Source organism: Mchenga conophoros, linkage group LG3 (genome assembly GCF_057382185.1).
Source record: "Mchenga conophoros isolate Kocher_MC1m ecotype Shallow Benthic linkage group LG3, M_conophoros_male_GT1.1, whole genome shotgun sequence".
Classification (NCBI taxonomy): Eukaryota; Metazoa; Chordata; class Actinopteri; order Cichliformes; family Cichlidae; genus Mchenga; species Mchenga conophoros.
Window position 1 is genome coordinate 74,509,602 of NC_140528.1, and position 24,719 is coordinate 74,534,320.

The 24,719-nt window shown below is 41.2% G+C and overlaps 2 protein-coding genes and 4 non-coding genes across 6 annotated transcripts; 5 read left to right on the forward strand and 1 right to left on the reverse strand.

Moving 5' to 3' along the window:
• Nucleotides 1-2,797: 2,797 nt before the first annotated feature.
• slc3a2a (solute carrier family 3 member 2a) lies at nt 2,798-7,776 on the reverse strand. Its single transcript, XM_085267201.1, has 10 exons — nt 7,639-7,776; nt 6,374-6,577; nt 6,107-6,291; nt 5,149-5,322; nt 4,897-4,991; nt 4,567-4,703; nt 4,154-4,263; nt 3,757-4,040; nt 3,450-3,669; nt 2,798-3,352 (listed from the first exon to the last, which is right to left on the reverse strand). Exons 2-10 carry the CDS (start codon nt 6,568-6,570, stop codon nt 3,213-3,215), a joined length of 1,542 nt encoding a protein of 513 aa, XP_085123327.1. The 5' UTR covers nt 6,571-6,577; nt 7,639-7,776; the 3' UTR covers nt 2,798-3,212.
• Nucleotides 7,777-15,349: 7,573 nt separating this feature from the next.
• On the forward strand, nt 15,350-21,547 carry snx15 (sorting nexin 15). The gene is made up of 7 exons (XM_085267202.1): nt 15,350-15,565; nt 16,125-16,281; nt 17,878-17,993; nt 18,163-18,442; nt 18,541-18,699; nt 19,044-19,241; nt 20,934-21,547. The coding sequence occupies exons 1-7, from the start codon at nt 15,467-15,469 to the stop codon at nt 21,065-21,067; spliced, it is 1,143 nt and encodes a 380-aa protein (XP_085123328.1). The 5' UTR covers nt 15,350-15,466; the 3' UTR covers nt 21,068-21,547.
• trnal-aag (transfer RNA leucine (anticodon AAG)) lies at nt 16,543-16,624 on the forward strand. The gene has a single exon. It is a non-coding gene; the product is annotated as a tRNA-Leu (tRNA).
• Nucleotides 17,255-17,336, forward strand: trnal-aag (transfer RNA leucine (anticodon AAG)). Its single transcript has one exon. It is a non-coding gene; the product is annotated as a tRNA-Leu (tRNA).
• Nucleotides 20,009-20,090, forward strand: trnal-aag (transfer RNA leucine (anticodon AAG)). Its single transcript has one exon. It is a non-coding gene; the product is annotated as a tRNA-Leu (tRNA).
• Nucleotides 20,332-20,414, forward strand: trnal-aag (transfer RNA leucine (anticodon AAG)). Its single transcript has one exon. It is a non-coding gene; the product is annotated as a tRNA-Leu (tRNA).
• Nucleotides 21,548-24,719: the final 3,172 nt, after the last annotated feature.

A 24,719-nucleotide genomic window follows, 5' to 3' on the forward strand; every position in this document is an offset into this window, starting at 1 on the left:
TTAAATGAGAAAAATTATTTAATACCTTTTTAAAATCTTGGCGATGGACAAGTCGGAGTTAAAGAATCTACGTCTTTACACCTGAAGTCATTGGAAATTTTGGAGGGGCGTTTGTGATGTGTTGATTTTACAGGTGAAATGGGGCTGTATGTGTCCCATGAACTAAAAGGAGTTTTACACCTTTGTTTTACACAAAGTCTTTACTGGGAACAAGTTTAAAACGTGTGTATATCTAGGCAATAAATCCTCTTGTATATACGAATGAATATTACCAAAACAAGAGGTGTATTCAATTGTTCATTAGTATAAATTAGCGACTGGCTTTGTAATTGCTGTGTGAAACGAGAATATCTTGTACTCACTTTGCTTTCTGGCTTTCCACTCTAACTAAATTACAGTACTGTATTTCACTAGCTGCAGTGTTCCATGAAAGCTGAAGAAAGGTCATGTATCTTCATGACACTGTGATGTAAAAGGTGCATCTGTATCTGTCAGACTCAGACTGAGAGTCAGTCATGAGTGTGCATGGCGGTGGTTTGGTTTCGCAGCGGCGTGGGGTGCAAGCATAGGTGCGACACGGGCTCTGATTCCCGGTATCATCATCTTCAAACCTCCCCTGTGATACCACAGCACGGCGGCCCTGTATTGTATCAAGACCCCGAAACTCTACTGAGTTTAGTTTCACGTGTCAGAGGAATTGTTTGACATTTTTATCAAAAGAGTGGGCTTAAAGCAGTGTTTTTAAATGAGAAATTGACACGTTTTATGGCATTGTATTACAAAGCAAGGCTTCTCCATTCATAAAGCACACTTTTCATGCTTTTCAGTATATCAAAGAAAGCCAGACTGCCAGTGTGTGCAGTTAGCCTGCATCATTTTGAGCTTTTCAAATGTGGATTTTGTACCAAGCACAGCATTTTGACAGTCCCAAAGATAAATGCAAAACATGATTGAACATCAAAAACTAGACTTTTTCCCCCCCCCTCTGAATCTTAAAATAGCTTCAGTAACTATCTGAAGGATCAAAATTACGTACATACAATGGATTATGATGATTCTAACTAAGATAAAAGTGATATTTATAGGACGATTTTAAGAATATGAAAGTGATTGTTGTTTTTCAGATGGATCATTACAGAATCAACATTGTTTTGGTGTAAAATTAGTTACGAGCAAAACCCCTTATGGAGAAATATTCGAGTAGAAGAAAACGTCAACGGCTCAAGTTTGCTGCTCAAACTATAGCACGGAGGTATAATCGGCAATATAGAGCTATGCATTCATTTAAGTGCTGGACTAAAAGCGCCACCACTTTAAGGTCATTTTGATTCATTTGTACTAATTTAAAGTTTTTAATTTACTCCATTGTGGAGACAAATGTTGCAGTCTTTACCCACCTCACATATCATACAGTCACAGTTACTGGTTATTCAACAAAATATGTTAATGCAACAAAATGAAACAGACATGAATATGTATTGTATAGTATTAATTCAATTAAATGTTAACTAGAGTAAAATATATATTCAAACAAAAAGATGTTTGTATTAATAAGATAGTAATATAATGTATGAAATTGTAGAACATCATTGTACTCATACATTAACTACATGTCGGGATATAAATTGGTATCATTGGTATAAAAGCTCTGAGCTACATCGCTGCCATTTATCAGCAACATATTCACAGATGTGCATATATATATAAGTGTACATGAGTACAGTGCTTAGTAGTAATAGTAGCTGTTTTTATGTGCTATTGTGTTGGCTGATGAAATCCTCTTTATAATTAATTCTTGTATTTCAATTTTTAAAAAACCTACATTTTCTATTTGGGAGGTTTCAGGACTGACATCAGATCGTACACTGCAGAGTTAAGGGATTAATTATAGCTGTTATATATTTTTATATACAAGTAACAAGAAAACGTGGTTTTAAAAAAAGGCAAACGATGAATGTCAGTGTAAATGGCGAAACCACAGACTGTTGTTGAAGATCAATAAATTAAATGGGTAACAAATATATAAATATTACATATTCTTCCTAATCAGACAGGTCAATGCTTAAACTTGATATTTGGTCGGGCAAAAAAAAGAAAAGAAAAAGTTCATCCCATTGAAGCCGTCTAAACACGAGCCTCGTGAATTTGGAATTACAGTCTCTAGCGAAATAACTTAAATGTTCCTTTAAAAAAAAAAAAAAAAAAGTCACTTATAACTTTTTTCCCCTCTAAACTTACATGAGACTTCATAAGTTTATAACTGTGGGGCACGTACAGACAGTAGACATTTGTAACCAACTACTCATTTGTCTAGCTGATTTTATCAATCGCTGATTCATTTATCAGGAAGATAATGGCTCATAAAGCCACTTTATTTAGAAGATGAATTTCAAAGCCCATCGTGAAACATGCTGTACTAGGAACTCTTTGTTGCTGAATTTCTGCCAGTTATTTCATCTGCCTGCCACATGTGAAGCTGTGTGTACTGTAATGTAGAGGATTTTGTCCATAGTTACTTTAAGAGAGCCATGGACAGGTGTGTGACCCCTTTAGTGAGACTCCTAGGTGTGTCTGCTGCATCTATAAAAACCCATCTCAAGGCGTTGATAAAATAAACACTTCCTCCGTTCACATCTGTGACACACTTTCACACATACACACCTGTAATGCAGTGAAAACAATGAACGTCTCATTTGATATCATCTCCTGCATAAACACCGTCAACATCTTATGTGATATTATCAGCGTAAACACAACTCTTAAAGGCGCCTTGCAGACAAACACAAAAACACGAATATGCGGTTGAGCAGAACGCCGTTTATTCTTTTCACTTGACAGACTCGAACATCATGCATCCAAACTTTACTTCTTTTTCCTGTGCGAGTTACAAAAACTCCCCCAAAAATTCATAAAGTCACTAAAAAGGAAAATGTAAGATTTCTAAAAACCATAAACAGCACAACCTTTAAGAAAAATGCTCAAAGAACCAGGAATGGAATGTCTTTCACACATTTGAACAATGTAGTGTTATTGCACTAGCTAATGTTTTAAACATTTTTAAACTGCATGTTTCATTTAACCCACTAAATTTATGTTCTGTCAGACTGAAATGTATCTACTTAATGCAGTTTTAATCCATAAGAATGTATTCAGAAACTGCATTAAGAGCAACACTAATCAGTATGCAGCTTTCCTATCCTTTGGCGCCATCTTTAGCCCGTGTAGGGGAACTGCAGAAGCAGTGCTTGTCCGGCGTTGAGCTTGAGGTCTTTCAGGTTTACAGTCGAGTCCACCTCAAAGTCTTTGTCAGTTGACAGCTTCACCTTGGCCGTTTCTGGTAGCTCTACCCCCTCTGCACAAACAAAGGTCGTCAAGTTTAAAATAAATAGCAGAGTTAATAGATATTGCTAGATATCGTCAGTAGACATGTCCGTTGAACTGTAACTTGCCTGTGGGTTCCAGATTTAATTTCAGCTCCTCGAGACCATCTCCCCAGTTTACAGCTGTTATGTATCTCTCGCTCTGATCCCACACACGAAGGAAAGAGAGAGACTTGGCAGAGCTGTAGAGACCATAGTAGTCGCCGTGCAGGAGGGAGCGCTCTTTGCCTCGCAGGTCACTGAGGGATCTGAACCACTTCCTTATTTCAGCGTATTCAGTATGGTTAGACTGTAAATGAAATTCAAGAAAATGCTTTACTGCACTTAAAGCAAACAAACGCTTGATCAGTGACAGACTGAACACACCCACACTTACCTTAGCACCGTCAGTTTCTTCCTTCTCTACATTCCAAACCATCTTCGGAGCTTCTCTGGTCTGGTTTGCTTTGTTGCTCATCTGATTTGCCTGAAGGCCAATTTCATCTCCGTAGGTAAACACAGGGGTTCCAGGCAAGGTGAAGAGCAGAAGCTGGTAGAGACGAATTAGGCCCCAAGTCGTTGCCCGTTTAGACAGATGGTCCTTCTGAGCAGCACCGAGACCCCAGCCTATTTTTCTCTGCTCAGAGTGGAGGGTCTTCAGGACCTGAATGCGCTCTTTACCTGCGGATATTCAGGTACCATAATCATCTACAATGCACCTTTTTGACATTTACTTAGGATTATTGTCACTGATAATAATAATAATCACTACTATGCAAACAGTAGCAGCCTACCTTCCGTGTTTCTACTGAGCAGGTCAGACAAGATTAGATCGACACCAGAGACATTGACTAGCTGAGACACCTCATTAGCTGAAATATTGTTGACCACACCCATCAGAGCCCTAAAGAAAAGAGAACAGGATCAGGTCAGTCTAGAACTTGTACTTGTTATACATCTTGAAACACTTCCTTGAATGTTGATGGGACTATTTTTCATGTCCATGTTCTCTCAGAACAAAGTATCCTGTACCTGATATTTTACTGATGCTTTTAAAATGACTTTTCCAGGACAGATAAGCCCTACAACTTTGTTATCTGTGTGGATAATAGCTAAAGTTAAGAATCTAAAATAAAATACCCCGTTTAGTGGTCAACATTGTTTACTTGTGCTGAATCAAAGGTCAGAACATAGCAGCCACACAAACCTCTTCTTGGTGTCATCAGTGCCATTTCCCTGGACCGCCATCCGCAGTTTGGCCCATTCAGGACTGATGGAGGCAATGCCAAGGTCAGATATCTTGATGCCATCAACACCCTTACTCAGCCAGAACTCAGCTGCAGTCTGGAAGAGAACAGATTCAAATTAACTACAGTGGCAGCAAGACCCGAATCTACACCACAGTATATAATGTCCAATTTAATCATCTGTCCATGGGGCAAAAAGTCAAAAATGTGCCATTTGTTTATCACATGTAAAGATAGTGATGTTGCTTAATATGCCTTCTTACTGCAAATAATTAAATCTGTGTGCTTACCTTGACTTTTTCCATTATTTCTGTAAGGTCTGTTTTATCAAACCACACAGGATTTCCTTTGTAGTTTGGAGTCAGGTCAAGCACCACAGAAATGCCTGAAAGAAACAGCAATGTTTGCTCACATCTGGCCCTCAAGAGTACAGAATCCAGCAATAAATAGAAACCACTCTTAATGAAAGAACAGAGCACCAGTTACTCTTTTAGTGTGAACGATTTAGCAAGTAACTGATCTGAAATCAGACAATTACGTACCCTTTTTGTGGGCCGCCTTCAACAAGCTGTCGAGATCTTCAGCTTTTCCAAGCTCTGCACTAATTTCTTGAAGGTTCAGACCAGTCATCTGGTCGGCCTGGACAGTATGAAGAGGTCCGATTACCAGGCTTTTCACCTTTAGCTGGTTAATGTCATCCAACTTTTCTTCAACACCTGAAAGAAAAAATAAGAAGAAGAAAAAAAAAGGTAGTAAATAAAATGCTGGGTCAGTGTAAATTTCACATAAGGCAGAAAAACGAGGGTGTGAGCAGGTTAGGGACAAAGGACAGACAGCTTTAGACACATGTTGATAGTTCAGACTGTAGCACCGCAGTGCTTGCAAGACTATGTGAAGGATCCCAGCCACTCCCTCTGCTGCCCATGTGAAGCCTGAGCACAAGGGTGGCTTTGATAAAGAGAACAAAACTGAGTCACATGGAGTTTTTGGAATTCCACCCAAAGCCTGTTAAAACCAAGTGCTCCCCACCAGTTCACTTTATGAACAGTAGTAAGCACTGTTCTTCCTTCCCGATTTTAAAAGCCTGCAGTAAACATTTTTTTTGATATGTACATCTTGATATATTCCAGAGCTGCTCAACTTGGCCATATCTGAATAGAGATATGAAACAGATGACGTGTTCATTTTTTTCTTCTTCTTTTAAATGGTCTTAAGACCTTTAGTCAGACTTTGGCAGCCTAGTCAGCAATTTGATATCTAGACAGCTGACACAGGCCACAGAGAACTAATGAAAGCCAAGAGACGGTCACAAGACGTTATCCATGCAAGTCAGAGCATGTTACCCAACTCAAGACTGGGGCACTTTAAGTGCAACCTCCAACTCTTATTTTGGGAATAAACATGGCAGCGCAATAAAAAAAAAACAAAAAACTTTTTTTTTTAAACTTGCAAGAATAAAACCACTTGATCAGCTTCATAAGCTCTCCACAAATAGTCTACCTTTCAATCCTTCAGAGAACGCTTCAAGGTCAGTGATCTGGTAGACAGGCCCTTCATTCCACCAGTTCATCGCAGGAATATCCTTGCAGCGAGGAGCCTGGACTATGATTACAATGGCTCCAGCAAGCATACCAATCCAGCCCAACCAAAAGAGGACAAGAAGAACCCAGCGGGTCCTCACCCATCTGTGGAAGAAAATAATAATGTAAAAATGTCCACTTATTTTAACGCCCACAGAGGAAGACAGCTCTTAGCTGCAGCTCTTACCCTGGAGTGCCAGCAACCTTCATCAGCTCCTCTTTGGACAGCCCGGTGAAGGTAACCTCATCATCGGGAACTTTCAGCTTGACGCTGCCGTTTTTCTCCCCGCCTGGAGCCTGACCGTCCCCCGTCATGGGCTGCTTCTCTGGGTCGAGCTCGTTGAGCTCCACTTCTTTCATGTCGATCTCTGTGTCTTTATTCATGGTTTAACTGGAGGTGGAGCACAAAGGAAAATTATGAATTAATAACTGTATCTGCAAAAGCACTCTCATTGGCTAACACCCAAGAGCTAAATAAAAACAAGACCACCAAAAGGAGTAGAGTTTTTGTTTTTTTTAAGGCAGCACCGGCCAAGTCTCATCCCCTCGCCTTTTGTCCACCCTTATGTAACACATCCCCCCCTACACAGGACATACAGGCAACGACTAGATTCATTAAGGTAACCCAGTTTTTATGTAGGAATTAAACAGGAGTGGCGGTGCGGTTCCCTACTTAAATAGACACAAGCTCTTGTTTGTTTTTCCTTACAAAGCGCTCATTAAAAACTACAAACAAACAAACTAGTTCATGTCAGTCACACTTCAAAACCCACTCAAAACGCTAGCAACAAAAATATCAGCTGTAAAAAAATACATTCAAATAAACGGAAGACCCATTCTTGAGATGCTCATATGTTCCACCGGTGTCTGATGAAACAATTACTACTTCTTACGTTAAGCAGTCAGCCTCGAGTTACGGAAATACTGCAGCTACCCTTCATAATAAGAGCATAACAATAGCAAGCATAGACTTATTAAGAAAACGATTTAAACAAATGTCACGAGTAAACGACAGTGAACATTTGTTAGTTAAAAAACAAACAAAAAAAACCCAACAAGTAGCTCTCTGACAGTCTAATATAACATAATACACACATGGCTTTAAGATTAAAGGGGTGTAAAGCGGAAATTTAGTAGTTGACCGGTTTGTTCCAGTTCGCTTCAACAGTCATTAAATAAAACCTCTTCAAACAAGTACATCGTAAATGTCTATGAAACTTTCACCGAACACAAGTTAAAATCGACCCGGTAGCAATAACAACTCCAAAAACTGTGTGATATCGTATAATTCCATCTTCCTTTAAGATGATGAAATCAAACCCATCCCTAGCGTCATGTGCTCCTACACGAGGCAGTCTCTCCGGCTGTGAGCTGAACACTACTCCCGCCGATAACACGGCAGGTCTGAAGTTACAGAGTGGCAGAAAAGTTGATGAAGTAAATCAAAATTACCTGTAAAATACAATGTATAGTCCCGGTTTGGCTTTTAGTTTACAGCCGATTACTCCTTGTTCTCTACTAAGCGCGTAGAGAGGATCAGAGCGCGTATTTGTACCCGCCCGTTTCTCCGCCTACTGGGGGAGCCGGTAATCCCTCCCTCTCTCTCCCTCTCTCTCCTTCGCTTGCTGTCTCTCTTTCTTCCAAGAAAAAAACCTAACAAACAAACTAATAAACAAACTGAACTCCATGCTCCAAACTAAGAAAACTTTGTTCTGTTCCTTCATAATGGTGTCAATGAAACGCTCTACAAAATGCTGTTCACTTATCAGTTATTATACAAACTGAAGATAATCCAGTTTGCTTCACAGGCAAGATGATTGGTAATGTGATTATCTTCTTCTGATCAGTGGAGATTGCCACTCTGTGTTTCACTGATCTAATTTCACTCCTGAGGGCCTTTCTGTCGCCTTCTTGTTTTTGTTTTACCATATAGACCTTGTTTGCAGTGTTTAAGTGTAAACAGCTGACCACTTAGTCTCCTGTGATCACGCTGACTCTACAGTACCAAAACAACAAAATCAGCAAAATCCCATTTGAGTTGAATTGTACTTGCAATGCTTCTCCTGGGAGCTGAGCAACAGATTAAAACTGAGCATCTTTTCTCTGTAAAGGTATAAAATATGTTGTTGGAGCCTGGTTGAAAATGTCAGGTTCGTGCTGCCGTGACTTTATTTTCTGTGTCGATTCTGGGTTAAAGCTGATCACACTCATGCCGATGACAGATTATTTCATGCCAGGTCTAACAATGTATATCTCTGTTGGAGACAATATTTGGGCGCAGCCAATCTAAAAACTAACATCCTCCTGTCCCAGATGGAGCTCTAAATCTTTCTCCAGCTGTTGTTGACCTTCATCGAGTTACAGTAAGAGAAGTTACAAACAAACCCTACAGAATTTACTTCCTAGAAGTAACAGTAGACTTCTAGGAAGAGAGTATGTGTGTGGGGGCATGTTTTTCACCCTAATTGTCCAGTTTGCTGTACACTGATGTGATTTATTATGACATACAAGTTAGACAGAATGAAGGCAGAATGCTTGGATTTATAGTTGCCGTAAATGTTTGCATAAACGAATCATACTCGTGTGTGTTTCATGTAGTGCAATGGTGCAAACTTTGATTTTACACTTTGCAATTCTCCCTCTGCTCTTACAGTGTAACTATAACAAAGAACCTTGCTGGCTGTCTGTGAGATAGATGTGTTATCTGTGTCTTCTCAGGCTGCTTGTTGCTCTCTACTCCTCCATGTCTGCACAGTGTTTTTGCCCTTTACACGACCCTGGTGCTGTTTCTTTCTGTCTCTACTAAGCAGGTTCAAGTAAACAACTTGCAGTGACAGGTAACTGCAGAAACAGTTAGTAACATGTTCATGTAACTGAACCCCTGCATGTGTATGCTTGTTCCGTGCTTGTTGCCTTCACAGATGTGACATGTTACGGCACTTAATTTCAAACTTTTTTTTATCTGACTACTTAATCAGTTTTTTTTGTAGTGATACGTCCAGTATAGTCCACTGACTCCAACAGCTTGGGCTTTCAGAGTCCTGTGACGTTACTGCAACCCTTACTAGTATTTATGTACACCTGGCTAGTTTTGGGTTGGGACCCCCTTTTGGGTTCAGAGCTGCATTAATTCTATGCAATATAGATTCAGCAAGGCGCTACAAACTTTCCTCAGAGATTTTGCTCAATATCGACATGATAGCATCACTCAGTTGCTGCAGATTTGTCAGCTGCACGTGCATGATACGTTTCTCTTTCCACCACATCCAAAAGGAGCTCTGTTGGATTTAGATTTGGTGACTGTGGAGATCATTTGAGTTCAGTGAACTCTGTGTCCTGTTCAAGAGGCCACTTTGGAATATATACAGTCAGACAAAAGATAAACTAGAGTGGTGACTATCTGTTGGCAAGCGGAAAGCCTTTATGATCGGCATTAAAAAGTAGATCGAATATGAGTGAAAACATAAAGAAAGATATACAGAAGATTTTTGTGTTATAGATCAGGCCATGATCTTCTTATATGCCATATTTGTCTTCAGGGACTATTTTATGTCTTCCAGAAACAGTGTGGTGCCTGTTTATTTAATTTTCAGACTTCACCACTGGTACATGTTCTTCTCCATGTGGATATGCCTCGGTCAAACCTTAACCAGTGGTAGGGAGGGGTGTCTAATTTAGGATGTGTGACATTAAATCTATTTATACTCTGCTGTTATTCAGCTTAGTCATTGTGCCAGGCTTTTGCTACCTGATGTCGCTAATTTTAAAACCTTTCTAAATGTCTTCTGCTGACTATTTAAATATGCCCAAGAATAAAATCTAACTTTATAACCAGTGTTTGGCAGCTGCATATCTACATGACGCACTCATGCTCACTTCTCCTATTTCATCAAAGTCAAACACACGCCATCTGTTTCTGTTTTTATCTCGGCCTGTTGATCATGTGTGCGTAAGTGGCAGAGTCAGGTTGTAACAGAGCTGCTGAGCATTGGCTGATGTGGACACACTGTGCTTTCCAGCTGGGAAGTATTGAGGATACAAGGAAAAGTTGCGGAATATGCTCTGTTTTTCTGTAAAATCAGCAGAACATGTGGGGAAAACTGGGAGGAGGAGTGAGTAGATCAGGAAACAGGAGACTGGAGGAGGGAGGAGAACTAGGAATGAGGGGAAAGAGCAGACAGGCAGAGAGAGGGCAGGGATGTGTAAACATGTTTTTGAGCTGAGGGTGAGGAATATATTGGAACAAAAATTTGGAGCGGAGCTCGGGGTATTAAGCAAAGCCTAGAGCGACAGAGTTAGTGTCAGTTAGTGTTAGTTAGTGTCCTTTTCACACATGTTGTCTCAGCCCTGTGAGGTTTTCAGTTCTGCTTAAACAGAGTTTACAGGATAAATTGGTCAAAACCTAAGCAGCATCTGAATCCTCGGAAAACCGAATCAATCCCAACTTGGCAATAAAACAAGAACGAAAGAACATTAGCCATCATCACAACAAGTTCACAGAGGACACGGAGGGACTGATTCACTCCTAGACTTGTCTTCTTTGTTTATGCCTTTGGCAGAGGAGGAGGGGATGTTCTGCTGGAGTCTATAAGCCAGCACACAGACCCCCACAGCATAATAACAGAGAGGAAAGAGGGCCAAAGTTGCTGCATAGTTTGTTTTTTCAGTGGAGGGGGGAAGAACACAGGGATTACTGTACAGTACCTGTGGTTCAAGGTCACAGTTCACATTACCATAGTAACTGATTGTGTAACAAGATCAAAGTAGGGCAAATTAGGAGCTGATTAGAAGCGCTATGTGAAAACTTCTTGCTTAGATTTTTAAAGTTTAGATTAGTGTCAGTCAGTCAGGGCTCGAGTGACCATCTCACTGAATGCAGTCATTCATGCACACACACATATATGGCTACACCAAGAATCGTCTGATCCCCGTGAGAGAGTTTATTTAGTAAGACAGCATGTGCTTGGGAGGAGAGGGAAAAAAAGGAAAATAATCAGCAGTTCAGACCAGTTCAGACCAGTCTGGCCGAGAGCTTACGCTTTCATCTCATTGTTTCAAGTTCCCTGCAGTGAGCTCTCGCATTCAAAGTTCACACCGAACGAATGAAGTTCGGGGAAATGCTGCTTTAATCTCATCTAAAAAGTGCAAAGGTGTATTCACAGATTGATTTGTTCACCTCTTCAACAAACATGAGCATGTTTGTCTTTTGGATCTACAGCCAACAGAACACGCGCGGCTACATTTTGTGTCCTGGATAGAGGGGAAAGGAAGAATCCACCAATGTGCTGCACTGGTGATACAGAGAATGACTTACAGAGCGAAACATACAATTAATCAGACTGCACGTGGACTTTGAGCCATATTGTTTAACGTTAGCGCTCTCAGTTATGCAACTAATATATTGTCCCTCAGCGGGGATATCTGATCTTGCCGACTGTACATTTCGTAACTTTTCTGCTTGTACGCTCTCTCTTCTTCTGATTGTTTTTCTGCCCATTAAGCAGCGCCTCCTGCTTCTTCCTCTGACAATGAGAATGAATGACCTAGTTTCCTCTCACAGACAAAGAGTAGCCTGTTCGGTTTGGAAAGCCTCCCTCTCTTTAATTTTGCATGAATGGAGATAATTAGTCAGTTCTCCTTAAAAATGCACCATTAAGAAAAAAAAAAATATATAAACGATCGAATATAATACACCTCACACAGATGCGGGACACACTGCTGAAATCACAGAGCACACAATACTGTAACATACACACGACTTCTGCTTTTAAGCTCTGTGAAAAATATACTTGACATATTTAAAAGAATTCCTTCCTTTGTATTCCCATCACCTTCTCTGCCATTACAGCATTTTTCTGCCCGGTTCTCTAAACCCTCTCCCCTCTGTTGAGCCCCTCTCTATATAACTAACCACCTCCTCTTGTCAGCAGGAAACAGTGGTTGCAAATTATGTAAGAAGGCCCCCTTTCTGTGATAAGAATGCAAAACAGCTGAGCCATGTGAAGAGCTTTGCGACAGCTTCTCCTGTGTGAGCAGAGTGGCGCAGCGGAAGCGTGCTGGGCCCATAACCCAGAGGTCGATGGATCGAAACCATCCTCTGCTATTTTTACTCGTTCCACCCAAACAGAGATTAGACATCCTGCACTCCGCACGGACGATCTGATATCCTCGTGTTGGCTTTGTTCCCACATCATCATAATAAATGTTGTTCCAAGTTCAACATTGCAAGTGACCAATCACCTTCTTGTGACGTCACACTTCTGCAACTTCGAAATACCCACCTTAAAACAAATTTTCTTCCCCCTAGCATATTTATATTGTTGTTTCTGAATACTGTTCTTGTATTTGTTTATCTATGCATACAATTCTTTTGTAAGTACAACACCATTATTGTAGTACTGTTTAATTCCATTTGTATTGTACTGATGTTTAATTAAAGGTTTAAAAAAATGTTTTTTTTTTCTTCACTTGTGCCCGCCTCTGTCTGTCAATCCAGCGCCTGTCCGCCGAATTTGTAGTCCTTTTAGGATACGTTTCAAACGGTAATTCAATTCAATTCAATTTTATTTATATAGCGCCAAATCACAACAAAAGTCGCCTCAAGGCGCTTCATAGGTACAGAGAAAAACCCAACAATCATATGACCCCCTATGAGCAAGCACTTTGGCGACAGTGGGAAGGAAAAACTCCCTTTTAACAGGAAGAAACCTCCGGCAGAACCAGGCTCAGGGAGGGGCGGGGCCATCTGCTGCGACCGGTTGGGGTGAGAGAAGGAAGACAGGATAAAAGACATGCTGTGGAAGAGAGACAGAGGTTAATAACAGATATGATTCAATGCAGAGAGGTCTGTTAATACATAGTGAGTGAGAAAGGTGACTGGAAAGGAAAAACTCAATGCATCATGGGAATCCCCTGGCAGCCTACGTCTATTGCAGCATAACTAAGGGAGGATTCAGGGTCACCTGCTCCAGCCCTAACTATATGCATTATACATATGTTCCTCACTTGGCTTGCTGTTTGTTTGCTAGTGATAGGCTACTTGACGACAGCATTAGCTAACCAGTGTTCTCTAGACCAGCGTTCCCCAACTTTTTTGGTGTTTCGTGGCCCGGGGGTTGGGTCAGGCAAAATTGCAGGGACACCGTGTAATTGTTGTCCCTGGGAGACTGTGTAATTAAAACATTAACACGATGGCCCGGGACAAATTTGTAAATTTCTGGATTACTGTTAATCTCCATGGAATCAAGAACTCATGTCCAGTTTCACAGCTATGGACCAGTTAATTATGTTTCCAGGTGATATTTTGATTCACACAACCATTAGTCTAGGCCTTTTAGTTCAAATTCTATTCACTTATGTTTGTAAAATGATCAGGGAAGCTACTGCAATTTTGCCTGACAACATTTTTATGACAGCTATATTCACCTGTACATTTATTATATATTATAATACATTGACACGCAATTCTCTGGAGAACACTGGTTCGCAAGTAGCCTATCACTAGCAAACAAACAGCTATCAATTTCAGCCATTTCAAGGAAAATATATGTATAATGCTTACTGTTTATTAAAGAAAAGTGTCTTGAGTGGAATTCAAATTGCTGGATCGGCGGACAAAAGGCGGTTTCTCGAACAACATTTGTTTTTGAAGGCGGGTATTTTTCGAAGTCGCAAAAGTATGACGTCACAAGAAGGTGATTGGTCACTTGTAATGTGGACCCTGGAAAAACATTAATTATGATGATGTGGGAACAACGCCAACACGAGGATATCAGATCGTCCAGAATGGACATGCAGGTGATCTATATGGACCTGAATATGACATTGCAGCATGACTACAGCCTGCTGAGCTGAGTTTCTTAGTCTGTCATTTGGTATGCTAAACATTTTTCTTATAGTTTAGCTGGTAATTTGCCAGAGAGACAAGCAGAACCAATAAAGATGACAACGGACCTGTGAGCGTCAGCCTAAACTCAGAATCTTGTTCAAAGCTTTGAGAGGAAGGCTTTGGACCATTGAATATGAGGATCTTCAGGATATTTTGACAATTTCAAAGCCTTTGTGTTGCTGTAAATAGGTGAATCAGATATAGCAACTAAACAGGCCTCTGATCATTACATTTATATCCTATGGGAAACAGATAAAAGCTTAGGAATACAGTGGTAGGGGATGTTAGACAATATGCACAGCTGGAGCTTCCTCAGTACCGTCTGTTGTTGTTCACTTTGTTCTATTGTCTCAAAAAGGGTATGTCCAACACTTTTATGTGCCTTTTTTTTTCTTTTAGCGTCATCTTTGATGGAGAATATGTTTCCTTTTAGCATCACAAACACAGTTTTGGGGGGTTTATATGAGGAAAAACACAACAAGTCATACAAATAAAAATGAATATCTTAATTTAAAATGTTTAAATTAAGTGTCTATGCTGTGTTGAAAACTACGAAACATTAGAGCACCCCCTGGAGTATTTCCCTGATAATTACATGTTTAATACAAGTTGGAGGGCATTTTTATGACTGTGACAATGTGACTAATCAACGGTGACTGATCGACAACAATATTAAAATCAGAGAAAGGTAAAGTGAGTAACATTATGGTTACAGTGGATATGGATACGGTTGGTCCAGTCCTGTTATCTTCATATATTCATAAAATTATTGCTACATAAATTTATATATCTATATATACTTTTAATATATTATTTCATCTTACTATTCCAGTTTTAACAACATTTGAAAAAACTACCACATATTGAATGGCCAGAGCCTTTCTTTGTGTAGTTTGCATGTTCGCCCCGTGTTTGCGTGGGGTCTCTCTGGGTGCTCCGGCTTCCTCCCACAGTCCAAAGACATGCAGTTAGTGGGGTTAAGTTAGTTGGTAACTCTAAATTGCCTATAGGTGTGAATGCGAGTGTGAGTGGTTGTCTGTATGTGTTATCCCTGTGACTGGATCCATTATAGCTTCTTAGATTTAATTTATATAACAAAGAAATAAAGAAAAAAGTACGTAAAAACCATGGACTCATTTTTTAAAAGTATTTTTTTAAATGTTTAATTTATTTTCATGTACCTACTGGAGGAAATAAATTGTTTAACATTAAACTGAATAGTTTGACGTCTCGTCTCTCCTACGTAATCACGCATTCGTACACGTCACCAACCAGGAAATGAGTACATCCACGGAGAGGAGGGGCGAAAGAATCACAACAGAGCCTTTGACCGTTCGCGTTTTGTGCCGCTAAAACCACAGTGCCGTTTTTCTTTTATTGACGAGAGCAAATATGTCACGGAAACTCAAAGAAGACTATTATCGGTTCTTCTCCGTTGCCGACCCACGCACACACGAGAAGGGCCACACCGAGTACAAAGTGACGGCGAGGGTGAGTTTACACTGTTTATCTCTCCTTAGCTACAGCGTCATTAATTGAAACCTATCGTAGAGTCGGGTGTAATCATGCTTAATGACTACGTGGTTAGCTGTTTTGCTTATTACTTGACAAAACGTATTTTAACTTGAAATGCGTAGCACAAAGGTGTTAGCTTAGCGCTGTTCTCTTTGGTCTTTTACATCAGTTAAAAGTAAGTGACTTGGTATTATTATAAGTAGTGTTTATTTCTAACGAAGTAGAGTGACAGGCGCCCGCAGCTAGCTCATATAAATAAACAAATAACTATACAACGGGCCTTTTATTTGAGGCAGTGGTGCACAATGAGCAGCCCAATGAAACAGAGAGAACTTGTGATCCAGTTCATGAGCACCCGCATGACTACAGAGGCATGCGTATAAAGTCAAAGAGGATCAAGCACTCATGGCTCTCCCTTAAATTTATCATTTAAATCGTGGCCTCTGCAGTGTTGCCAAAAAGCAAACTTGCTGTGTCTCATTGTTAAACATGCAGCCAGTTAAGCGAGTTTTACTTTATATTCTATCATCTGCAGTTTGTGTCCAAGCGTCATCCAGAAGATGTGAAGGAGGTGGTTGTGTGGAGGAGGTTCTCAGAGCTGAAGAAGCTCCATGGGGAGTTGGCCTACACACACAGGAACCTTTTCAGAAGAGAGGAGGAGTTTCCACCTTTTCCCCGAGCACAACTTTTTGGTACATGAGTAAAGATTGTGTTATGCTTTAGATTCCTGCGGAGCCTTTCATGCAATTGTTGTGCTTAATGTCTTTCATTCCTGTTTTGAGACTTTCGTCACAATTCTTGTGACATTTCCTGTCAGATTTCCTTGTCTTTATGAGAAGTGACATGTTTAGGGTCGGTCTTTTTGCTTTGGTTTGTGAGTTTTGCCCATCGTGGGCTTTACTTTAAAGCAGCTGTGTTGTTTGTTTTTGCTGATGAACTGAGGGTTGTCTTGTGGTAGTGTGGCCGAGCGGTCTAAGGCGCTGGATTAAGGCTCCAGTCTCTTCGGAGGCGTGGGTTCAAATCCCACCACTGCCAGCGTGAGGTGCTCTTTTAAAATTTCATTATTTACAGCAGGTAGCGCCATTTATTTTAATCTGACTCTTCCTGACAGAACCCCAGAGGGATTTGTGTCTCTATTTAAATATCTTGAAGTGACTCATGAAACTAATTATCTGAGAACTGTTCAAAATGTTGGATCAGACCTTTCCAAAAATGTGCTATATGTGCTAAATTTGTTATAATGAGATGCATTGGATATGCTCTTTTAAAATTTCATTATTTATAGCAGGTAGCTCCATTTGTTTTAATGTGACCCTTCCTGAAAGCATTCGAGGGGAGCATGTGTATGTGTTCTCTAGAGATGCTTTGCCTTCCTCCTGCACTCTATTTGCATGAGTGTTGAAAATGAAAAGCAGCTGTGCTGTATTTTTTATCAGATCATGCTGATGAGAAAAGTCTGAATGGGAGGTGGGCAGTTTTGTGGTAGTGTGGCAATTATGCAAACCTGAACTCTCTTTGGACCTTGTTGTGATGTGTACAGCAACATCGACCAATCAAAGTTAATTTCACAGTTAGCATGTCAGAACTGTGGAGTACAGTCCTCCCTTCAAATGTATTCTGAGAAAGCTAAAATGAGGTAGGATAGTGAGTCGTAGCCTTTCAGCAGGTAGTGTGGCCGAGCGGTCTAAGGCGCTGGATTAAGGCTCCAGTCTCTTCGGGGGCGTGGGTTCGAATCCCACCACTGCCATGTAAACATTTTCATTTGGCAGTGGAGAGAAAAAAGGAAGTTTAAGACACACCTCTATTTGTCTTTATTAGAAGCATCATGTTTAGGGTTGGCCTCCTTGCGAAACATTGTGTGTAAAAACTCAAGTGTAAATATGGTTCAGCAGGAGCAGCACATTCCGGGAATGGTGCGACTCCCTGCACAGAGTTTTGTTGTCGATGGAGACAGTGTCAGGTAACTCAGTCTGTGGTCCGCTGTTCCTCATTCTCATGCTGGTCCGTCAGCCAGCTGAAGAGAAGAGCAAAGTTATGGTACACAAAGAGCTGAACTGGCTTCATTTTTCAGTGGTTACTAAAATCAAACTGCAAACGCAGCAAATCAGTTGAGCCATACCTATAAACAGTCATGATTCATGAGTTCATTCAACTTTTCATGCCCTGCTTAATATGATGGCAGCAGTTTTAACCTCGACAAATGGCGATTACTTAACACTAACACTAACGGCAGCTTCAGAAGTGAAAAAGAAATTGTAACACTTCCCTTTTGTCTCTTGTAACTTTAGGAAGGTTTGATGGGGCTGTGATAGAGGAAAGGAGAAAAGCAGCAGAGGCCATGCTTCAGTTTACTACCAGCATTCCTGCTCTGTATAACAGCCCACAGCTGAAGGAGTTCTTCAGAGTAAGACACACTCAGAGAGGCACTCTTACAATCAAAATCAACCATTACTCAAATTTTAACAAACATTAAAAGACAGAACAGAAAAACGAAACGTGTGCCAGGTTAACATTCGTTATATTACCAGACCCCTTTTCTCTAATGCTGCCAGTCTATCCCTTCCCTTACTCAGGGTGGTGAGGTAACAAGGCCTCTGGATGCCACACCTCTCTCTTCTGCGGGGCCTCTGCCTCCTCCTCTCATCCCCCTCCCCAACCGTAGGGCATCAGACTGTGAGCCTGCTGAGGAAGAGGAGGGCAGGGAGGCTCCCACCTTGCCCCAGGATCTGGGCAATAACCTGAGCTTAGAAGTGGGAGAACCAGAAGTGGCAGCTGAAGCCTACAATGAGATCGGAGGATCTCCAACAGAAGAAGAGCAAGAGGAGCTTAGCGACACAGAGCTGGATGACCGAGGTAGAAATCTCACAATGTGTGATGGTCTGTTATGTCCTCATTTAATTCTTATATTCTTACCGTTGTTCTCACTTTTTTGATCCGTGTTTTCCGTCCAGTCCCATCTCCATTCACGGACCCCGAATCAAAAGAGACCCAGGAAGAATTCGACTCACTGTTTGACTCTGTGGCTGAAGGACTCCCATCCCCAAAGGAAGAAGTTCCTCCTCCACTATCTGATAATGACTTGGCTGTTTTTGATCCCTGCTATAAACAAGGTGATGCCAAAATAAATGTGAATTTAATCATATAAAGCTGATTTTAATCTTCCCGAATATGTGTCTTATCCATTAACGCTTTTACTTACTGTGTCAGTGGATAAGAAGATGTCTGTGATCAGTGTTTTTTGAGGCTTCCTGATAACATATACTAGTGTAAATGTCTTTATACATTTATGCTGGAGCTCTATTAGGACTTAACTGCTGTTTCTGGTTAAAAGCATCACAATCAGTGATTTATTTTAGATAGTGACTTTTTAAAACCTAACAAATAAAACATAAGACATAGTTCACTAAAGACAATATCACTACTACTACAATATCTCTTTTTCTTTGATTTACAGATAGATCCAATTCTTCCACCGACCACTCAGAGTTATTCTCACTACCATCAAACAGTGTGGACGGAGAGGACGGGGGTTACTTAAACCAAGCTGCCAAGGAGCTGACAGCTGCCATGGAGAGGGAGAAGGAGGGAGAAATTAGTTCTGCCATTTGTGGATACAGGATGGCAGTGGATATTCTGATCACTGGAGTACAAGGTGAGCCCTCAGTGTACAAAAGTATCAGTGGGTGGGTGGAGAAAGAGAGAGATACTCCTGTAAGAGGTAAAAATACTGATGAAGGAGCCGAGGAGGTGGTTACTACTACTTACTACTACTACTAGGTGGTTGTCGCAGTGGTGGAAAATTAGAATTACTAATCTGCTGTGAGCATTCTGAGTTCAACAAAAACCTTTTATGTTTTTTTCACATGGAGCATTTTACTCGAATGCTCTCTGTCATGTCTATTTCTGCGTCAATTATTAAAACAGCTTTGTTGCTATGGCAATAGACCATGAAATCAGTTTGTCAACTGCAGAACCTGCAGAATGCCAGACGGTGCACCGTGTCCAAATGAAAAATAAATTGTGCGGTTAGGTTTACAGCTGTGACGCCTCACCGACCATATTCAAGCACTTTGTCCGATGTGCTGCTACCACGCCGATAAATGCGCCGTTAACAACTTTACTCTCCTGCGTTAGCTGTTATTTTGCTATAAGCTGTTGTGTTACTGACAAGTAAGTTCTGACATCAGTTGTCTATGGTGAATTGTGCGTTTCTTTATGGCCAAAGGGAAATGTTGCACTTGCAACAGTTCTACTCTTCGTCTAAGGAGCGTGGATTGTGACCTACACCCATTTTCACACCTTGGCTCGTGTAGAGGATCATTAGGGGGTCTATGACCCTCCTGGGGGACGCTCCCCAATGTCTAGAGGACCAGAATCAACTTTCAGCATGTCGACACGCACCGTGTGTCCTGATGTGCAGGTAGTGTGGCCGAGCGGTCTAAGGCGCTGGATTAAGGCTCCAGTCTCTTCGGAGGCGTGGGTTCAAATCCCACCACTGCCACTTTAACCTTTTCAGGTGTGGAAAGTACAGTTCAGTAGCTTTATAAGAAGAACTGTGTTTAGAGTTGCTCTTTTTTGCAAAGCTTTGGTTAGTGTGTGAGAACTAATTTGTGCCCATTGTGGCTCTTACCTCTTTAAATGCAAAGATGCTGTACTGTATCTTTTTCATGTCTGTGTGGTCAAGTGGTCAGGAGTGTAAACTCTGCTAACCTTCTGACAGTGGGCTGGTGTTTTTTTTGCAAGGTAGCGTGGCCGAGTGGTCTAAGGCGCTGGATTAAGGCTCCAATCTTTTCGGGGGGCGTGGGTTCGAATCCCACTGCTGCCAGGGTTGTTTTCCTTTTCCTAATCATCTGTATATTGTAAAGCACTGATAATGATTTGTATTATGCTTTTTTATGCTATCTCTCATACAAACAGCAATATAATGGTAGATGGTCATATTAAATGATAATGAGGTCAGTGCATGTTTAGACTCATGGACTCAGACTGCTGCAAACACTATGTTTCCAACACTTAGCTCTGTATGATGTCCATCAGGTTGGATGTGCCTGTTATGGACACCTCAGACATAGAGTTCTGCCTTTTGTTTACGAGGGGGGAGCCAATCAGAAGAAAGCTGTATTAAAAGGAGAGGTTGGGAAGCTGTAATAGCTTGTCTCAAACAAATAAATAAGGATTATTTTCATATATTCTAGTTGAGTCCAAGAATGCGAAGTTAAGAATGAGCATAACGTGTCCCTTTTGTTGTCTTTGTCAGTCTCCTCTGTTCTGTTACACTTTTCAGATAAACCCTCCACATGTACAATATTATACACTAATCATTTTTATCACTGTGTCTATGCAGGAGACACTGATCCAGTACGCAGGGAGTCTGTGATGCGAAGGACGGCGCAGTACCTGAAGCACGCTGAGATGTTGGTCGAAAGGCACTCCTCACCCTCTCACACTCACACACCTGCACATGCAGAGGACCACTAGATGCACGTTCGTGTATTGACGCACAATGTACAATATATGAGAGAAGCTGGAACACAATGGAGCTCAGGGTCGTGGCATACACGGGCATGTCACGCAAAGGCATACTGACGAAAAGTAGAGATAAACAGTTTCACGGATACGTGCACATACGGACATTTGGACCGTGGCATTCCCAAATACAACCGCATCCACGTGGAAATGAAACAACATGGCACAAACATACAGACCCACACGTCTGAGGTACACACTACAGTACAAACTGGATCTTTAGTTGCCTTTGTTTTGAAAAACTTGTGACTCACAAAATCTACATATACAGAAACTGAACGTAGCTGTTAACTTATTGGATTAATGCATCTCTTCTTCTTTTTGTCTTTCCTTTACATTGTCCTCTTCTTGAGCACAATAATGTATAAGTGTATCAGTGATTTACATTTTTGCACAATCTTTTGTTAATAAATATGATTTTAATTTAAGTGAGTAAGATTCCTTCGCTTCTTCGCTACATTTTGAAACACTGGCTTCACTGCTTCAGCCAACAGTGTTACCAAGTCTGTAACTACAGCTGTCCACAATCAGTCAATCAATTCAAAATAAATGTGGTTTTACTACAGGTAAGTAGTAAAAGTGCAAACAGTGTCAACACCTTTGTGCTATTTGGAATAAATCACTCATTTTTTAATAAATTAAACTGAGCTCTATCTTCTAATTACCTGTTTGAAATGAGTACACGTGACATAATTGCAGTAGTCACATGAATAAATCCGATTTTGAAAACGATGGCAACATATAAAAAGTACATTAAATCTCCCTAAAGAATGGTTGTTTTCCTCAGTAAAGATGCAAATAATCATTTTGCCCCATAACAGATCCAACTGTCTTTTATTATCTAATCTAATAAGGGCACACAAATAAATTATTAAGGGGATTATGTTGTCTTTAGGCCTTTCATGGTCTTATATTTGTCTTTTCGGTTCAATATAAGCAGCAGATAAATAAAAGTGTGCCCATTTTGAACTACAAATGCTGAATAATAGTTTTGCGTGGTCTGCTTTGATTTCACTGTTTGGCTCAGGAACTGTTCCAACAACTGCTGTGTGACGTCATGTGCTAGCTGGAGCAGGAGCCTGACCAGGAGTCATGCTAACCATGCCACCTTGAAAACACTGATTCAAACTAAGTAAGCTTGGATGATTAAGACCAGTGTGACAAAAAAGTACTGGTCATACCTGTAAAACAGGTGTCTCCCTGTTGCAGGCATAGATACTGAAGGTTTTATCTGTCGCACTGCATAGGGGGTGGGTCATACTGAGCATTTGGACTATGAGGGCATTCACTTCATCCTGTTTCTATTTGGAGGAATGAGACTATTCCCAGTGTCCCTCACAATCGCGTTGCATGTGGGTCTGCAGTAGCAAGGCATTACCTCTGAGAGGCACTGTTGACTTATTGGATTATAATCACTAACAAACGCTGTAGTGCAGAAACTCATGCTCCCTGTTCATGTTAAAATCAAGGTAAATGTCATATTTGTTTTTCCCAGATGAACAATTTTGAGCACAAAGCAGTGAACTGGGGAGGAAACTGAAACCTACTTGTAGCCGAACTCTTCTGCCTTCAGCTATACTACTTAATGAAAAATTGATGCTACAGGTTTTGCTTTTTTGCATGCCGAGTTGGATGTTAAAAAAACGGCAAGATGGTCCAAAAAATATTGTGACTATATCTGCATATACTTGATCAGTCAAATCAATTTTTCATGCATTTTTGTGACCAAGTATGTAAATGAAGCTAAACCACAATACGCACCGACTACCTTTTTGTTAGGGGATATTTTGGATGTTTGACTAAGAGGAAAGAGATGAAATGCCAAAAAAAAAAAGATGGAAAAGAGAAAAAAAGATCACAGCCAGCACCAGAATCCCTTCTCTGGAGAGGAGAGAGGGATTGAGTGAGCGCTGGAAGGACAAACAGATGGAGAGGTGACAAAAAAAAGGGAGGCCAACGAGAGGAAAAGGCTACCCTTTCTCCCACCACATCGAGGGGTTGCAGAGTGTGAGACATGACAGAAAGGACGGAGGAGAGGGGAAAAAAGACGGGATGAGATTAGAGGATAAGCAGAGATCATCCCTCCATTGTTAAAGGGATGGGAAAAAAGGACCCTCCCTCTTCCTCTATTTTCCTCCCCTCCACCATACCTCCTCTTTTTTCTTTTTGCATGCTTTGTTTTGACCATTGTAGTGAGCTTGAAGTGGATGGAGGGATGGCGAGAGAAAGCAAGAGATAACATTGCTCCATCCTGTTATACATCCCTCTTTTCCTCTCATCTCTCCACCTCTCTACCTTTCTCTCCATCTCCCCCTCGTTCTAGTGCTCCACCTGTGAAATGTAGAGGATGTGAGATAGGAAGATGGAGAGACAAAGAGATGGAGGGAGGGTGGGAGGTTTGAAATCACAGGGGGGGTAGAGCCTCACAACATTAGCATGCTGAGAGTGTCAGCACTCTCCTCTTTTTTTCTCTCTCTCTCTCCCTCCATCCCCATCCCTCACTCCGTCTCTTTCTCCTCACTGGTCACTGCAATTATACCATCAAAACACTCCAGCCTGAGAGCATAATAGCTTCCCCCTGTGCGTGTGTGTGCGTTATCACGAGAGATCAAAAGAAAGAGATGTGTGTGTCGGTGTGCGCCTGTGTGTATTTGTGCATAATTTAGTGCCATGCATGGTACATTACGTGTGCATGTATGACATAAAGGGCAGCTATGCGTGTGTGTACCCATTCTGGATTTGCAGCATGTGTGGGTGACATGAGTGTGTATGTTTAAGTATCTTTTTGAGTCCTGGCGACTAGAAAAACTGCTTCTCCAACCCCTGACCAAACACACTCTTAAGCGCACTCTAAGAGACCCACTTTGCATGTGTGTGCGCGTCTGCCGAGTTTCTATTTACACACACTCTCTCGCACTGGCTCACACTAATGGATGCATGCAGGCATACAGTCATGCCTCTGAGAGACAAACCGTTATGACCTACATGCCCAGTGGGTCATCATCAAGCCAAACTGCACACTGTGACACCTTTGGGTGTCTATACACACACACACACACACACACACACACGACGCACACACACTTTCTCTGACTGTTTTTATTTTTGCTCTCTCAACTTCCTCTATTGCGCTTCCCTTCCGCCCTCTGTGTCTTCCTTTTTCTCTCTTGTTCCCTAACACACACATACACACTAACCCCCCTCTGTGAGCTTGTTATTCTTCTGTCCATTCGTTTCTCTCTGTCACCTTGCCCTAAGCTATTTGAGTACACTTCTGCCTCTCGTTCTCCCTCTCCTCTCTCTGTCTCCCTCTCTCTCACACACACACATGCACGCACAACCATTTGTTCTCTTTCTGTCTGTCTGCTTCACTCTCACCCTTTCCAGCCTGCCTGTCTCTCTGTTTCTGCCTGTCTTGACATATGTTAACAGCCTCTCTGTGTCTCTTTCAATTTGACCCAGAGCCTGAACGTCAGACAAAGCGTATCACTAAAAGCATGCAGGAAGAGTTTCAACATTTGAGCACAACTCCACCAATTTTAGACAGAAAATTCAGTTTTCTTCATCCTGATGAATCTCATAACACCCGGTGATAACTGTTTCT

Coding starts and splice junctions, on each gene's coding strand:
- slc3a2a (XM_085267201.1), bottom strand. CDS start 6,570: ATGAATAAAGACACAGAGATCGACATGAAAGAAGTGGAGCTCAACGAG. Junction 4,041..4,153: donor GCTCAGTAGAAACACGGAAG/GTAGGCTGCTAC, acceptor GAATATCCGCAG/GTAAAGAGCGCATTCAGGTC. Junction 3,353..3,449: donor ATTAAATCTGGAACCCACAG/GCAAGTTACAGT, acceptor TTGTTTGTGCAG/AGGGGGTAGAGCTACCAGAA.
- snx15 (XM_085267202.1), top strand. CDS start 15,467: ATGTCACGGAAACTCAAAGAAGACTATTATCGGTTCTTCTCCGTTGCC. Junction 16,282..17,877: donor TCCCCGAGCACAACTTTTTG/GTACATGAGTAA, acceptor TTGTAACTTTAG/GAAGGTTTGATGGGGCTGTG. Junction 17,994..18,162: donor AGCTGAAGGAGTTCTTCAGA/GTAAGACACACT, acceptor TCCCTTACTCAG/GGTGGTGAGGTAACAAGGCC.